At 44.6% G+C, this 16,087-nt stretch overlaps 1 protein-coding gene across 2 annotated transcripts in view; it reads left to right on the top strand.

Moving 5' to 3' along the window:
* The first annotated feature begins 3,625 nt into the window (after positions 1-3,625).
* ULK4 (unc-51 like kinase 4) overlaps positions 3,626-16,087 on the top strand; it is a 311,597-nt gene continuing 299,135 nt past the window's right edge. Inside the window, exons 1-7 of one of the 2 annotated variants that reach the window (XM_045857407.1) lie at positions 3,626-4,221; positions 7,243-7,436; positions 8,107-8,206; positions 9,752-9,891; positions 12,725-12,887; positions 15,026-15,127; positions 15,670-15,753. In XM_045857407.1, the coding sequence (XP_045713363.1) occupies positions 7,299-7,436; positions 8,107-8,206; positions 9,752-9,891; positions 12,725-12,887; positions 15,026-15,127; positions 15,670-15,753 (727 nt within the window). In that variant the 5' untranslated portion in view covers positions 3,626-4,221; positions 7,243-7,298. The remainder of the gene's footprint in view (positions 4,222-7,242; positions 7,437-8,106; positions 8,207-9,751; positions 9,892-12,724; positions 12,888-15,025; positions 15,128-15,669; positions 15,754-16,087) is intronic. The other variant, XM_045857405.1, reaches the window with a different exon arrangement.

Here is a 16,087-nt window from a genome sequence, read left to right on the forward strand (position 1 = left end):
TAAAATTAAATATACAGTCCAGAAACAACAAAATCTATCCCATTTATAATTAAAAACAAAAAAATCCAATTCTTAAATATCTCTTGGACTAAAGAAAACACAAAATGCAACTATGAATGCTATGCCTTTTCATATCTTAAAAAATATTAATTATAATTTAGACATTTCAGTTTGCTTCCTGCATTGCTTTTGTTTCCTCTGAGTTACTTTTATTGGTTTGCTGATTTTAATCTCAGCCGTACTGGCGTCTGTCCTCACATATATTAATATTGCTGGCCATATGTTCCTGTGCAAGAGTAAGGCACTAAAGGGCTGTTTAGTGTTTATTGCACATTTCAGGGTTTACTGATTAATGAACTTTATTTTGTGTTGAGAAGGCACCGAGATTTTATTGGGAGACTTTCCCCTCTTGCCGGATGTCAGTATTTTGTTTCTGGGAAATCTCTTTTCCCAACAAAGAACCTTCCAGTCTTCTCACTGCAGATTAGAAGACTAGCTGCGGCCCTCACTCTTTGCACAAAAGTCTCCATCCTCCACTGCGCTAGGTCCCCTGCTCCTGCTGTTTAGAAAGTACTTCCAGGTTTTATCTTTTTTTATGTTTTTAAAGATTTTATTTATTTATTTTTAGAGAGGGAAGGGAGAGAGAAAGAGAGGAGAGAAACATCAATGTGCAGTTGCTGGGGGCCATGGCCTGCAATCCAGGCATGTGCCCTGACTGGGAATCGAACCCGTGATGCCTGGTTTGCAGCCCACGCTCAATCCACTGAGCTACACCAGCTAGGGCCCAGGTTTTATCTTGAAAGAAGAAGCCACTGCAGGGAGTCACTGCCCAGGGTTGAGAGATCCGTTGGTAGTGGAGGCAGAATTCACTTCCTCCAGTGCCAAGATAAGGATGGAACACTCCAGGGCTCATGCTAGTGGCCGGGTTGGGGGTAATTCTACTACGGATCCTCTGTTTATCTGAAGCCCTGTGCTTTCTGTGTTCCACAGAAGTCTCAGAGTGTCCATCTCAGGAGGACTCCCTTTCTTGTTGGTGCTATTACAGTTTTAATCTCGACCAGTCATTTCTGTGAGGTTTTTGGAGGCTGTGGTAAATTCACGTGTTCGTTTCCTCATTTTGAATTGGGATTGTCCCTGGCTTATTGTACAGGGACAGTTACAGCCTTTGGAAACCAGCGCCCTGTTCTGTCTCCCTTCTTAAGGAAGTGGAACATCTTTCTTAGGTTCCCCAGTTGTCGCAAGAGTATGTGAATGTCTTCAGCCTGGGGCTTCATGTGGAACTGGCTTTCTGGAAGAGCTACACTCCTGGTATTTGCCAGGGAGGATAAGCCTGGATTTACAGCCACCCTGCCTTTAAGAGCTGCCACTTAAGTGTAGCCGCGTTACCGAATCAGGTGTGGCATGGTGCTGTCTGCCTATGTGGAGGGAACGTGAAAAGGAGTTAGTGTTTATATCGACACAGCTCTTTACAGTGCATGCTGAAGACTCAGGGGGTACATTTCTTTCAGGAATAGACTTTTCCTGACTAAATGGTTTGCTTTTACTTTGTAGCCAGTGAAGACTGAAGGGTTATGTTTTTCTCTCCAGTAGCAACCAGAAAAGCATACAGCCCTTTGCAGGGCCCAGCCTGAGCACCTACAGTTCTTCAGTGCCTTCAGAACATGGATATTTTGTTCTAATTTCCCTCCAAAACCTAAGTGAATTTTTAAATGTGCTTTCCCTTTCTCTAATTTTTAAAAATAATTTTTCATGTATCAGTATTATCACTTATTATTTTATATGTCGCTTTGAATAAAGATAACAACTAATAATTTTTTAAGTCCTCACCTGAGGATATGTGTATTGAATTGAGAGGGAGAGGAGAGGGGGCGAGAGAAAGAGACAGAGAGACGTCAATGTGGGAGAGAATCACCAATCAGTTGCCTCCTGTACATGCCCCAACCTGGGATGAAGCTGCAACCTAAGCATGTGCCCTGATTGGGGATCCAATTCACAACTTTTTTGGTGCATGGGATGATGTTCCAACCACCTGAGCCACCTGGCCAGGGCAGTAACTAATAATCTTTTTCTCCTCCTCGACATCTAACAGAGTGCTTTGCCCAAAGAAGGAACTTTTCTACGTGACTGAATGAAGATACTCTTTGTGATCATCAACATGAAGGTGAGCAGGAGGTGGTGGGCAAAGGCAGGAAGGAGGGGAACAGCTGTACTAGCATCAATGACAAAAACAAAGTCAATAAAAGATGAAGATGAGGCATTGGGTATTTCTGAAGTAGCCAGCATAACTCAGCATTTGTAATCCTTCATGTCAGATACATTCTTCTCATCTCTAATGAGAACGAAAATGAAAAATTGAGAGGGCAAAGGTCACCCTGAAAGTGCTCAGGAATTGAAGCATTCACATAACATGGTGTTTCAGCTCTTCATGCTGATCAAGAGCCTAAATAGCACTGGTCTCTTTTTTTTTCCCCCTTATGGAACTAACATCCAGGTTTAACCTGTGGACCAGTGGTGGTCACTGAGCAGGATCCTTGTACTTGCTTGCTTGTCTTTTGTGACACTGCCTCATTTTATGTCTTCATTAACTACTAGCGAGTGATCTGTGAGAAAACTTTTTTTCCCACATCAAAGCTGTTAAGATACAGGCAAAACTCGGAGGTATTGTAGGTTCCAGACCACCGCAATAAAGCGAGTATCACAATAAAGCAAGTCCTAATCGTTTGGCTGGTGGAGGTCTTGCCTTATAAAAAACGCAACACCTGTGACATGCAATGAAACGGAACACAATAAAACGAGCTATGCCTGTGTACAAAACTGACAATAGTAAGATTCCTGAGAAGGCAGAACGGGTTAGAAGTCAAAGAATAGGACATGTTCGAGCTTTACCTGAGACCAGAGGCACAGTTAGTTCCTCTACATACAGGTTCGTAAAGCGTGGTCCCGCCCCCCCCCCGCCCCCATGAACACCCACAGCGCCTGGTATCTTGAGAGAAATGCAAAAATGTGGGCCTGATCCAGAGAAATTGAATCTGAAGTTCTGTGGGTGGGATCCAGAAATGTTCTCACAAGGTCTCGCACCCTAGGGGGGATTCTGCTGCTAAAGTTTGAGAAACGCAGTGCGCTAACTTAAATGGAAGAGGGAGCTGGTGCTAACGTGCCTGGTGCTTCGAATTTGAGGGCGTGGAGTTTTCAAAGTCACAGCAATCAACTCGGGATCAGAGGCTCTAGTCTGTTTCCTCCGGCACAAGAAGGAAGTAATTCCTAGGCTTCTCTTTTCGAAAGGGCGAGGAACCCTGTAACCCAGTCTTGTGTTGCCACGTCCACCTGAGCTGCAGAGGGAGTCAGAAACAAACAAACAAACAAACAAAATGATGGAAAGAAATGGGAGAGGTTGTGAAGAAAGCACGAGAGCCCAAGGCTCCAGAACCCCCAACCATGCAACTACTGCCTAGAGAGGTCCTCGGTATCAGTACAACACTCCAGTTCCCTAGCCCAGTAAGGAAGGACTAACGGTCCGTCCGCGACACCTACTTCCGGGTCCCAGCCAATAGAAACCAGAACCACTTAGCCAATCAGGGCCCTGTGTTTCTTCCGGCGTTCTGAGTGCTGCCCTGGAGACGGGATGGGCAAATCCAAAGGCCGAGGGTTGCTGAACTCGCAAGATGGGAACTGATGCCAAGAGCCCCGCCTCCCTCCAGCACTTTCTGCCCCGGCCCAGGGTCGTCGACTCGTCCTACGGCTGGGCGCGAGGCCATTTGGGTTGAGGGAGACGCCCTAGCAGCCTCACTTCCAGGCCCCAACCAATAGGAACCGAAACTGGTCCTCCAGTCAGTGCCCGGCGCTCTTTCCGGCGTTCTGCGTGCTGCCCTGGAGACGGGACGGGCGAATCCAAACGTGGAGGGGTGCTGGACCCTCACGGCCTTACCCTGTTTCTGCGCTTCCCGCCTTGCTCCAATGCTTCGTCCCCGGTCTTTGGCCAGTGAACCCGTCCTGGGGGGTAGGGTCGGAGATCCGCGCAGTTGAGGGAGCCGTCTGGTGGGTCGGTTGCATCTTCCTACCTAGCGACCAGGTGAATGTCAGTGTTAGGGGCATGAATCTAGGTTTGGGGCTCTTTCCGACGGCGCGAGTCTGGAGGGGCGCTGGCCACCACTCACTCTTTTTCCCTCTCCTGCCACCCCTTGGTCCGAACTCAGATCAAGCTGAGAGCCTGCAGTGAATTCGGTGTGTAAAGTGCTGCGGGAAGGCGCACCTGTTGAGTGCTTAGCGAAATGCCTTGCCGCCTTTTCGGTCTTGGGGAAAGGGTAACTTGGCCTGCGGTTCGCAGAGTTGAGCGTGCATCGGGAGGGCGAGTTAAAACAGATGGCTGGGCCTGGATTCCAGAGTTTTTGATTAAATAGGTGTGGGCTGGGGGGACGAGATTTGTCAATTCTATTGAGTTCCCAGGCGTTGCTGATGCTGCTAGTGCAGCAGTTAAAGATCTGAAGGTGGGGATGATTGCAGAGAGGGTTTCAGTCGTTACATACGTGCCTCTATCATCTGCTCTGTATCAGAGTTTATTGAATGTTAGCCCCACCCCTGGATCTTAAATGAATCATTTGCTTGTATGTGTGATTTGCTCTGACTTCTGGCTTCTCAGATGAGATCTTAGGTGAACTTGTGTATTAAAAGAGATTTAAAAGATGCATTATGCTTTTAGAAAGTGTGCAAGACAAAACTGTGTCTGGGATTACACACTTGGGTGAGAAAAGTCTGAACAAACCCAAGGAGTACTAACTGTGATAATTAGGAGAGTGGTTGGTTACTTTTGGGGAGTAGGAGGAGCTACAGGCTCAAGGAGGGATTTCTGGGGTGGCCGGCAAAGCGCTATTCCTGACCTGGGTGGTGATCACAACGGGGTACCTCTTATATTAATACATTAAACTGTACATTGCTTTTGCGGGGTTCTCTGTATGTGTTTTATTTTACAATTTAATAGGTTACAAACTTAAAACTTCATATTGGAAAGTCTAAGGTGAGGTATGTCCTTGGATTGAGACAAAAAGAATGTTAAAGTCATGGAATTTCAAACTCGAATGATAACTGAGAAGATCATCTTGTTTTCAAGGAATCAGTTATTTATTTTACATAAAAAACCTAAGCATCTTTATCCTTAACGGTGTATCCTAGTTTAGCCAATTCGTGAACATTTATAAGGATCTCATTTTTTCTAGTTTAATATCTTCTCCATTTTAACATTGTTGATTTAATCTTATTTTGGTTATATTACATATTGTGTATTGTTAACCTCTTGCCACATAATTACTCCTGTTTAGGCTGCATTTTGGTGGGCCAGGGGTCAGGATTGTTTCTTTTTAGTGAATTGGTTTTAGGGAGGGGAAGAATGTAAAAAGAACTTAATAAAACTGTCCATGAAAAGAAATGGATACTATTTGCGCTTTTTTTTTGTTTTCCATTGATTTAAATTAAAAATTTTCCCACATCTTTTCTACTTAGAATTTAAAAAAAATTTCACTGTCAGTTAACTGTTTTTCTTCTGATTTGCTCTAGATACTAGGTTTATAATCAAGTAACTAAATGTAATTACTAACCTGTTCATTTTTATAGTTGAAATTTTTCCATTTTACTACTTACAGTAGTAAGTTCTAATTTCATTGGAAGATGGAATCATAGCATTTATTTCTAGATTCTTAGATTATCGCTTCCCTATAATGGGACAGGGGTCAGCGAACTATTGCCTACTGGCCAAATCTGGCTGGGTCTGTTTCTGTATGGCCTACAACGAAAGATGAGTAAGATCTAATGTATAACATAGTGATTATAGTCAACAATCATATATGCTTTGTAGTTACTAAGAGTCTAGATCTTAAATGTCCTCACCACAAATAGAAATGATAACGTGATGTGATAGAGGTGTTAACTAATACTGTGGTGGTAATATTACAATATATAACTGCATCAACATGATTTATAGCTTGAACATATACAATGTTACATCAATGGTGTCAACAAAATGGAGATATAATTTACATCCTATCAAATTCACCCCCTTTAAAACATTCAATTTAGTGATATTTAGTATATTCACAAAGTTGTACAACCATCAGCATTATCTAATTCCAGAACATTTTCATCTTCCCCCAAAGAAACTCCATACCTATTAATTCACTGCTCTTTTACATTATCTGTTTCTAAGGAATGTTGCTACGGGTTCTGACTTAAACCTAAGCTGATTTTAAAGAGGATACGTTACTGCTTGGAAAATTTCTGGGAAGTTTTCTATAGTCTAGCATGGATAATTCTCCAAAAGAGATGCCAATTTAAAGGATATTTTTTAGTTGAATAAATACTTGGATTACATTGTTGTGAATATGTTAAGACACTGAATTTACAGTTTCATTTCAGTTATAAAGAAAATCTAGTCTGATGAAAGATTACATTAAATCCTTATTCACTCACAAAAATTAGGGGATTTTGTTGGCCAAGAAAATGAACTCTTAACTGCTTATATTGTAGAGGATGAAGTGATTGGTTAAAAAAAAATCTTTATTTAAAACCAGAGTTAGCAAACTTTTTCTGTAGAGGGCCAGATAGTAAATATTTTAGAGCATGTGAGCAGACAGTACAGTTTCTTACAACTACTCAACTCTGCCATGGAAGTGGCCTTAAATGATATGTAAATACAGTGGGTGTGGCTATGTTCCAATTAGATTTTATTTACAAAGACAGGCAACAGGCTGAATTTGGCCCAGGAGTCAGTAGTGACCTCTGACTTTGCTGACCTCTGACTTTGAATAATACCTACGCACAATTTCTGTGGATTAGATGGAAATACTATCATCCTTCTCTATTTGTTTATAAAAGTATTTTTACATAGTTTCATTTGCTTCTCATAATTTGAGGTTTAACGGAGCATATATTGTTCCACTCTTTATACAGATGTTGACACAATGTGCTTTCCATTGTAACAAAGGTGTCAAGGTACATCAGCTGAAATTGCATTACCTGATTTTGTTACATGTGTTGGAAGCAGCTGTCATTTTCATTATTTGTGTTAACATCTTTAGGAAGTTAAACATTGGTTTGGGAAGTGTTTCTTCACACTGGTATCCAATACTTACTTACTTGTAGGTGAATTCCATGAAATTATAGAATTATTGTATTTATTTATATATTACATATCCTGAGCTAATTAATCATTCAACTAACTTGCATTTATGTGTGCCATTTTTGTGTACATTTTAGGAGCTGGAGATGCTCTCAGGCTGTCATTTCACTCAGTGCGAGAAGGTGGCCCAGAGATGGAAAACTTCATTCTGTACGAGGAGATTGGCAGAGGGAGCAAGACTGTTGTCTACAAGGGGCGCCGGAAAGGAACCATCAATTTTGTAGCTATTCTTTGCACTGATAAATGCAAAAGGCCTGAAATAACCAACTGGGTAAGTCAAGTGTGTTTTTCTCCCTCTGGTAGAGGATAGCGTTTTTAAAAAATAGTTTTAAAAAATAAATTTTCAAAAATAATTGTCTTATTATGATATCATATAATTTTGTTTCTTGCCTTTTTCAGTGAATATTATAACACTCATTTCCATGTTGATATAAAATTAAATAAACATTTCAGTGTTGGCCTAATGTTTTATAAGTTGATACACTACTTACTTAACTATTATTGTATTATTGAACATTTAGGTTGTTTTACCTTACTAAAGGTTGATTATCAAAGTGGTGTGTACTTAATATAGAAAATAGAAAAAGAGACGTAGAAAGAATAAAAAAACAGTAATTCTTCTCATTACAGTAGCTTTTTTGATGAATACCTTTCAGCCATCTTCCTGTGAATACTATTTCTTTTGCAATAGCATATTTACCTAAATACACAAAACTAAATTGCACAAGTTTTTTAAAAGGTCATTTTTAAGATAATATGCTAAATTAGCATTTTTCCATGCAACTAGCCTTTATAACCATCATTTTGACATCCACAAAGAATTCCACCAAATGAATTCAATTATTTTTACCCATTCCCCAATTGTGTATTTAGGTGTTTTTTAACAGATGCAAAGGTTTAAAAAAATTATTTTTTGGTGTGAATGTGGTATGTTTTTATAGGTGCGCCTCACCCATGAAATTAAACACCAGAACATTGTAACTTTTCATGAATGGTATGAAACCAGCAACCATCTCTGGCTCGTCGTGGAACTGTGCACAGGTGAGCCACGCCATGTAGGTTCTGTTACTTCCCTTTCTTCTTTGTTTGCAAATATAAGTGTCAGTACTACTGGCTACGTTAACTTGAAAATCTGTTGTTCGATGGACCTTAGGGAAGGGTAACGAGCTAAGCTGTAGGGTAAGAAAAATATATATGTAAAATTCAATTTGGGGTTAACTTACTTTGGTGTAAAATATTACTAAACCTTGTACATAAAAATTTAGAAACATTTTTTAGAGGTAATTTATGAAACAATCTTTTCCGTTTGAACAAAGTATTGTAGGTCAACTAGCTACTAATTAGGTTAGTAGTTTACACAGTGATTTTTTGGGAACAGAATACTTGCTCTTTATAAAAGCTTAAGCAATGTGGAAGAGTGTGAAGATGAATCAGCAAACGCTACCACTCAGGAATGGTTAGAGACGGCATGTCACAGCCGTTGCTCTGTACGACTTTCCAGGACCACACACGGGGAGAAAGGTGACTAAATGCATAGGTGTTATCTGGCTTCTAGTTTCAGTGTCTTTAGAGAAAAAAAAAATGTAACTAGTACCAAGGTTAGTGTACATCTGTGTATACTTTGAGGGAAATAAAGAATCAAATATTAAGATACATTGCAATTATTTGTAGTTTTATGAGCCTTACCTACTGCCACTTAGAATTCGTGAGACCAAATCACAGAATAATTTTCCATGTATTTCATTTTTCCGAGTCAGTCCGTTCTGTGGCCTCGTTGCGTCCCTGGGTGGGCGCACTGTGGAGGGCGTCAGGGGACTCCCTTGGGGTTACTCTTCGCTTCCGCTGTGGTTTCTGACCCCCGACCAGTGCAGTCACCTGATTTTAGTTTACACCTGTGTTTGCAGTGCTTCCTCACCCACCAAAACGGAACAAGCACCTACCTTCGTCACATTGATTCTGATTGAACTTCCAGGTGCCAGCTAAGATGTCACTTTCTCTGAACCTGGTGCTTGTTTTAGTCTTGACCCTTAAAAAAAGCTTGTTTCTGGCACTCAGATGGTAGAGATGGGACCGGGCCCTTGGAAGGGGATGGAGATGGTAGTTCCCCCGTGCCTGCCTTTGGCACATTCCTCCATCAGTGGTGGGCACGGAGGGTGTGATTTTCCGACAGTCAAGGAAAGGCCCCGCTGTGCAGTCAGGGCTTTGCAGAATGTGGCCTGACTTCACACGGGAGTGAAAGTGACTGTACTTTGCAGAATGCGGTTTAAATGCACCGTTGGGGTTAGTGGTTACCACAGGTTTTTGCAGCTGTCTGTCCCTCGAGGGATCTGGAGGGAGAAACCCTTTACCCCTCCCACTCTCTTCCTGACCAGCCCTCCGGGCTGAGCCGGCCCTGGAGCGTGGACGCAGCTCGCTGGTGGGGCGCGTGTCGGCTGTGCTCATTGGAAAGTGTGTTTCCCCTGCGAGGCCGCCCAGGTGCCCCGGTCCAATCTTTTCTTCATGCTCAGAGTCTCCCAGCGCGGAGCCTCCCCGAGGCGCGGTGTCCTGTCGGGTGGGCGACAGCGGGTGATGTGATCACACTTGCAGGTGGCTCCTTGGAAACGGTTATCGCTCAGGACGAAAGCCTCCCGGAAGAAGTCGTGAGGGGATTTGGGGTGGACCTGATCACCGGGCTGCACCACCTCCATCGGCTTGGCATCCTCTTCTGTGACCTTTCTCCTGCGAAGGTAAGGCTTGGATTTCCCGGCCGCTTCTGCCTTGCTCTGCGGTGCTTTCTCACCGGCCTTTTCATTTTCAGATACAATTTCAGGTATAGAACATCGTGAAATTTTAAGTTAACACTTTTTTTAAAATGAAAGGAAAGTGCATTTTAGCTCCCCGCGTGGCTGCCCACTGAAGTCTCTCTGGAATGCAGTTTTCCCTCGTACCAGAGCTCTGAGTGATTGCCGCTCCTGGAGTGTATTGCAAATGGTGAGGTCTGCAGAGCTGTAAAAAAGTCTCCTCTTTATTTTTTTTGTAAAAATTTTATTTATTTATGTTTAAAAAGAGGGGAAGGGAGGGAGAATGAGAGGGAGGGAAACAGTGATGAGACAGAGAAACATTCATCGGTGGCCTCTTATACAGGCCCCAACCGGGGACTGAACCCGCAACCCAGGCCTGAAGCCGTCAAACCGGTGACTTTCACTCCGCGGGACGATGCTCTGCCCACTGGGCCGCACCGGTGGGGGGGCCAGCCTCCTCATTCTTATAGTACACAATTATGAGCCATTATTTTAGTTTGATAAGGGCGTTTTTGGCTATTTATGGTTGATTCCTGATACTAGGGATCGCATATATATATATTTTTTATTTTTTATTTTTTTGTTAATATAATTCTCCGTGAGGAAGTGTGCTGCGGTGTAGCTGGCCCGAGCCCCGCCTACTTCTTCCTCATGGTCTGCACTGACATTTAGCTGCCGTGTGCGTCCTGGGCGAGGTCCCCTCTTCCTCTCTCCCTGTGCCTGCAGCCTTGTCTCTGGGCGATCGGCAGGGTTACAGGTCACATTTAGGAGAAGCTGCTGGGACACTTCCTGGTGCGCGATCAGTGGACTGAGTTACTGTCTCTGTAAGGACGTACTCTTAGGGACTGTGTCGATTACTGGCCCAGGTCGCTCCTTTTCCTTTGTGAGTGTGCACACGAGGAAATGAAAAGTTGAGTTTTTTCTTGTTCAACATCATTATAAGACATCTGTGTAAGAACATAATTACACCTAAAAAACTCCACAAAAACTCCTCGCAATGAATAAGAATTTTTATTTGAAGCACTCCCATACTTGCCAGAAGTTGGCAGTCACTTTACTTGTGGGTGTTCAGGCCTGGAAGCAGCCATAAGTGAGGTATAAACGATAGGTATGGTTTGTTTCAATAAAGCTTTATTTCATGGACATTGAAATTTGAATTTCATGTAATTTTCTTTTCTTTATTGTATTTTTAGGCACAGGGGAAGGGAGAGAGGGAAACATGAATGTGTGGTTACCTCTTGTACGCCTCCTGCTGGGGACCTGGCCCGCAACCCAGGCACGTGCCCGACTGGGAATCCAGCGGCCATCCTTGGGTGTGCGGGCCGGTGCTTAACCCACTGAGTCACACACCAGCCAGGGCCTGAATTTCATATGATTTTCACATGTCGAGAAATAGGATCATACTTCATTTTTTCAACCACTTAGAAACACCTAAACCACCCACACCACTCCTAGCTCCTGCCCACGCAGGCACAGGCCCTGGCCAGGGTCTGGCCTGGAGGCCGTGGCGTGCCGAGCACCGTGTGGGAGCTATTGTGTGAGTCTGGTACCAGGCGTTGTAACCTGGGAAATCCAGGCCGATGTGCGGTGTGACTTTTATTCTAGAGCTGGGGCTGGCCGGGTTCAGGCAGGATGCCTGGTCCTGGCAATGAAGTTCATTGGAACACGGCCACACCCTCTCATTTGTGTGTTGTTGGTGGTTGCGGGGCTGTGTTGTCAGGACAAGGCCCTACGGCTTGCCAAGTCGGAAAGATTTATTAACTTAAAAAAAAAAAAATTTGCTGACTCCTCCCACTGGTTCTTAAAGGTGTTCCCCTGACCAGCAGCGTTAGTGTTGCCTGGGGCTCACCCCTGACCCGCCGACTCAGAAATTCTGGGGAGATGGGGACTGGTGGTTTTTCTCAGCACGTCTTTCGGGGATCCTGGTGCTCAAAACAGTTTAAAAGTCAAGGGGACTTTTAACAGACATCCCTACTGTTTGTGATTAGAGGTTAAAGGCCAACTTTGCTTTGCTTTTACAAACAAAAAGCCAGCTGGCTCGTTGCGACTTCCCGTAAATATTTTTAATGACCCTGGAGAAAAAACTAAAAGTAATAGCACATTGGTTCCTGGCATGGTTTCAGCAATCAACAGATAACTTCTCACTACAAGCTATATTAGCAGACTTGAGCGCTTAGCACACGCCAATCACTGTTCAAAGCCCTTTGCGTGTATAATCGTAGCTAATCCTCACAACAGTCCGAAGAGTGACGTATGATTTATTTCATTTTCTAAGTGAGAGACTGAGCTTCAGAAAAGTTAAGTAAGTTCTCCGGGCCAGATCGCCTGTGAGTGGTAGGCCTGCGGCTACCACTTACTATTACTATTACTATTTAGACCTCTGACTTCAAAACCCGAGTTCTAACTGTATGTTATGTCAACAATACCTCTGGCAGGTGGGTTTTCAAGTCTTGCTTCAGCTGTCGGTGAGGATTAGGGAGAGTGGATTGTTCCATGTACACTGTTCGTAAAGGCCTGAGGTCTCCCCTCTGTGGTTGTGTGATGTTTGTATTATGTGCATCTGAGAATGGACCATTTCATATTTGACTTATTCTTACTAAAATGTCAGACTTATTTTTCTTGAGATTCTTTTTATAAAAAAATGTAAGGGTTGGATTTTGTGAGTCGGGGTGGAGCAAGAAAGCCACTGCTCCAAGCGCTTTCGTGAGGTTATGAGAGGCACCAAGGCGAGAGCAGAGTGGATCAGGTTCTGAATGTGTTTATTTTTTAACCTGCGTAGATTCTCTTGGAAGGGCCCGGCACACTGAAGTTCAGTAATTTTTGCCTGGCCAAAGTGGACGGTGAAAATTTGGAAGAGTTCTTTGCTTTGATGGCAGCCGAAGAAGGCGGAGGTGATAGTGGCGAAAACACTCTGAAGAAAAGCATGAAAAGTCGAGTCAAAGGTATGTGCAGCGTGTAAGATCATAGCTCTGGTCGTGGGCCATTGATTTTGCGAGTCAAGTGACAGGTGGATCATCATAGTGACCAGGGGAGGTCCAGGCCCAGGGCTGGCTTCGCCGATGGCCTCAAGTTTCCCGTGTGGACCTCGTACCGTGCAGGGCGTGGGGAACCCGGACAGTCTGTGTCTGACCCTGGGCCCCACCTGTCCCTGACCTCGCCTTGAAGCCTAAGGAGCGGGCCCTCTGTCTCACTGTTCGCGGTCCCATCAGCTCTCAGAACAGCGCCTGGCCCGCACGCGTGGCTCAGCAGCTGTCTGCTCAATGTCGAGCAGCCAATATTTGCAATTAAGGAAATTTTTTAGGGGGTGCACCCTTGGGAGGTGGTCTTGACAGTGAGCTGGGGCCTGGGGTGTTAGCTGTACCATCGGGGAGAGGGTGAACTGCGGTTTCGTAGAGCAGAACTTTTGAGAGAAGCAGGAAAGAGCTTTCCTCCTCAAGTTCCCTGTGCGGGTACTCGAGACGTCGGGCCCCTGAAGCTCCAGTGCACTCTCTGTGAAGGGAGGGGCCCTTGGGGAGTGGGCGCATCCGTGGGCTTCGTGGTCACATGGCCTGGGATGGGGAAGGGGATGAGGGACTAGGGTGGGAAGCAGCAGTTAACTGGGGGCCCCGTAAATATGACCACCGGAGATTTAACTTTCAGGGCCAGTCCTGTACGCGCTCAAGTTTCATGTCCAGTATGAAGGCTTTTAAGATCCCCAAGTATCATTATTCCATAGGATGACTGGCACTCTGTGAAAATGGGTATCGTGGACCTTGTTAGTAGAATGTGAAGTTTTAGATGGTTATTTCTTATCTTATTATAGAAAACAAGGAAGGTGATGTATTTCAAGAATGCGTATTGGAAATATTCCCCTTTAGTAAGGGGAGGAGGGCTGTGTGGTGGAGAAGTAGGTCAGAGTTTCTAGCAGTGACGCTCAGCTACGTCTGCGCGTAATCTAAGAATAGCCCCCCCGTGATGGGACCTTCGGCTAAGGATGGAGGACACTGTCGTAGTCATCAGTCCTGATCATCGGGTGTCGCCAAAGTTATAGGCCACACACCTTCACGTCCCTGTGGCATAAAAATAAAACCACTCCTGGTTCTCTGGAGCCTTACAGCCTAAGTGTGGCCGTGAACAGGCACTTGAAATAAATGCCTTGCCTTTGACGCATGTGAGTGGCGGGTGTCGTGGTGGGGTTGACACTGGTCTCCGGCAGGGGCGACAGCCATAGAGAATCTGCTGACATTGGTGCCAGAAGGGGATATTGCAAAGAATTTCTCAGAAGGACACCTGGATTCTAGTCCTGCCTTTGCTTCTGTGTGTTCTTGCGAGTAATGACGTAGCTTCTAGCAGGCTCCGTTTCCTCTCGTGTGAAGTTAGGGAGTTGGGCTGGTTTGTGATGCCCAGGCTCCAGGCCCAGGAAAGTTAAATGAATGAATGGAGTGGCCCAACTGAATGGAGTGTCGTTCAACTGAGAGAGCAGCAGGAGTTTCGAGTTGAGAGTCTCCTGCCTGTGGGTTGGGTAGGGTTTAAGTCTCCGGATCTGACCCCCGACTGCCCCTGCTCTTGGGGTGGCCGTGGGAATGCCCGTCACTGTGCTTCAGCCACAGCACTTACTGAACCACGGCCCCCAGCCCCTCGAGGAGGAAATCCAGTGCTGCTCTGCTCTGAGGACGTCCGTCCCATGGGCTGCCTCCAGCTGACAACTGCGCACCGCGGGAATGCTCAGGCAGGCCCGTTCCTGGGAGATACGCAAATAACGTTGGTCTGGGAGTTCCTGATGGCCTTGCTGGCCCTTTCTCATGGTGCATGCAGTTGAGGGTGGTTCCCAGTCCTCTTCCTGCTCTCGGGGTCCAGCCTGCACTGTGGTCTGGCCAGCTCACCCCCTTTTATCCCACAGGTGTTTTCTGCGATAAAACCCTTACAGAGCCTCATACAATGGAACCTTAAAATTAGAAAACACTTTAAAAAAAGTGAAATACACCTGACACTTTCCTCCCATATATATATATATTTTTTTACCCCATCAGGACTCTCCCAGGTAGGTCTGTGTTGAGAACAATACAAATGCCTAACAGACTTGTTTACACTTTATTTTTAGGATCTCTCGTATACACAGCACCCGAGATCGTCAAGGGCAGTGACTTCTCCGTCGCCAGTGACCTCTGGTCTCTGGGCTGTCTGCTGTATGAGATGTTCGCAGGTGATTGCTCCCTGGTTCATTTTAAGGTCGGAGCTGGACAAACACGAAGGTTAAATCTGCAGTTTGCAAACATTTTACCTACAAGGTGTGGAAAAGCTGGCTCTTCTAAATCTTTGTACTGATTTTGGCTGGATCGTTTGCGGTCCAGGCACGTGCAGGTTCCTATTTTTCATGATAATCACCTGGAATGTTGACATTTTCCTAACTATTAAAAAGCCGCGATTAGGAGTAGAAATCCCTGTACGGGTACCTGGGACTGAATGATTCACACGTGTCCAGCAGCCCACGCGAACCCTGGATCAAGGTAGCGGTCCCCGTGTGAATTTGTGCATTGTATGTGGGGGCCAGCTTTTGAATGTTAGAAATCTAGAACTATGCAGCGTGCCTGGTATACACGAGACATTCAATAATTAGTTGTCGCTGTATACACGTTTGTCAGTTGTGTGGTCCCAACCTCTGTGCAGTTGGGACTTACTAAGAATTATTGGTAAACTTGTGTGATTGCAAACTTGTGTGACTGACAGGTTTTCATGTAATTTCAGGAAAACCTCCATTTTTCTCAGAAAGAGCTTCTGAATTAATTGAAAAGATTTTCTGTGAGGATCCTTTGCCACCTACTCCAAAAGGTAGGATTTTTACTATAAGTGCAGTTAATTTGTACTTTACACTGACTAAAAGGTGCACTTTAATGATTTATTTTTATTGATTCATAATCTCCCCAATATATATTTTATGAATAGTCCCAGTTGGCCCTGGCTGGTGTGGCTCAGCAGACTGAATTCCAGCCTGTGAACCAGGGTGTCAGTGGTTTGATTCCAGGTTGGGGCACATGCCTGGGTTGAGGGCCAGGACCCCAGTGGGGGGGCGCTAGAGAGGCAACCACCCATTGATGCTTTTCCTCCTTTCTTTCTCCTTCCCTCTCTCTAGAGGAGAAAAAAAATTTTAAGATTTTTAAAAATC

This window comes from Phyllostomus hastatus, unplaced genomic scaffold, assembly GCF_019186645.2.
Source record: "Phyllostomus hastatus isolate PE091 unplaced genomic scaffold, TTU_PhHast_1.1 phas_scaffold_129, whole genome shotgun sequence".
In the NCBI taxonomy this organism is placed as follows: domain Eukaryota; kingdom Metazoa; phylum Chordata; class Mammalia; order Chiroptera; family Phyllostomidae; genus Phyllostomus; species Phyllostomus hastatus.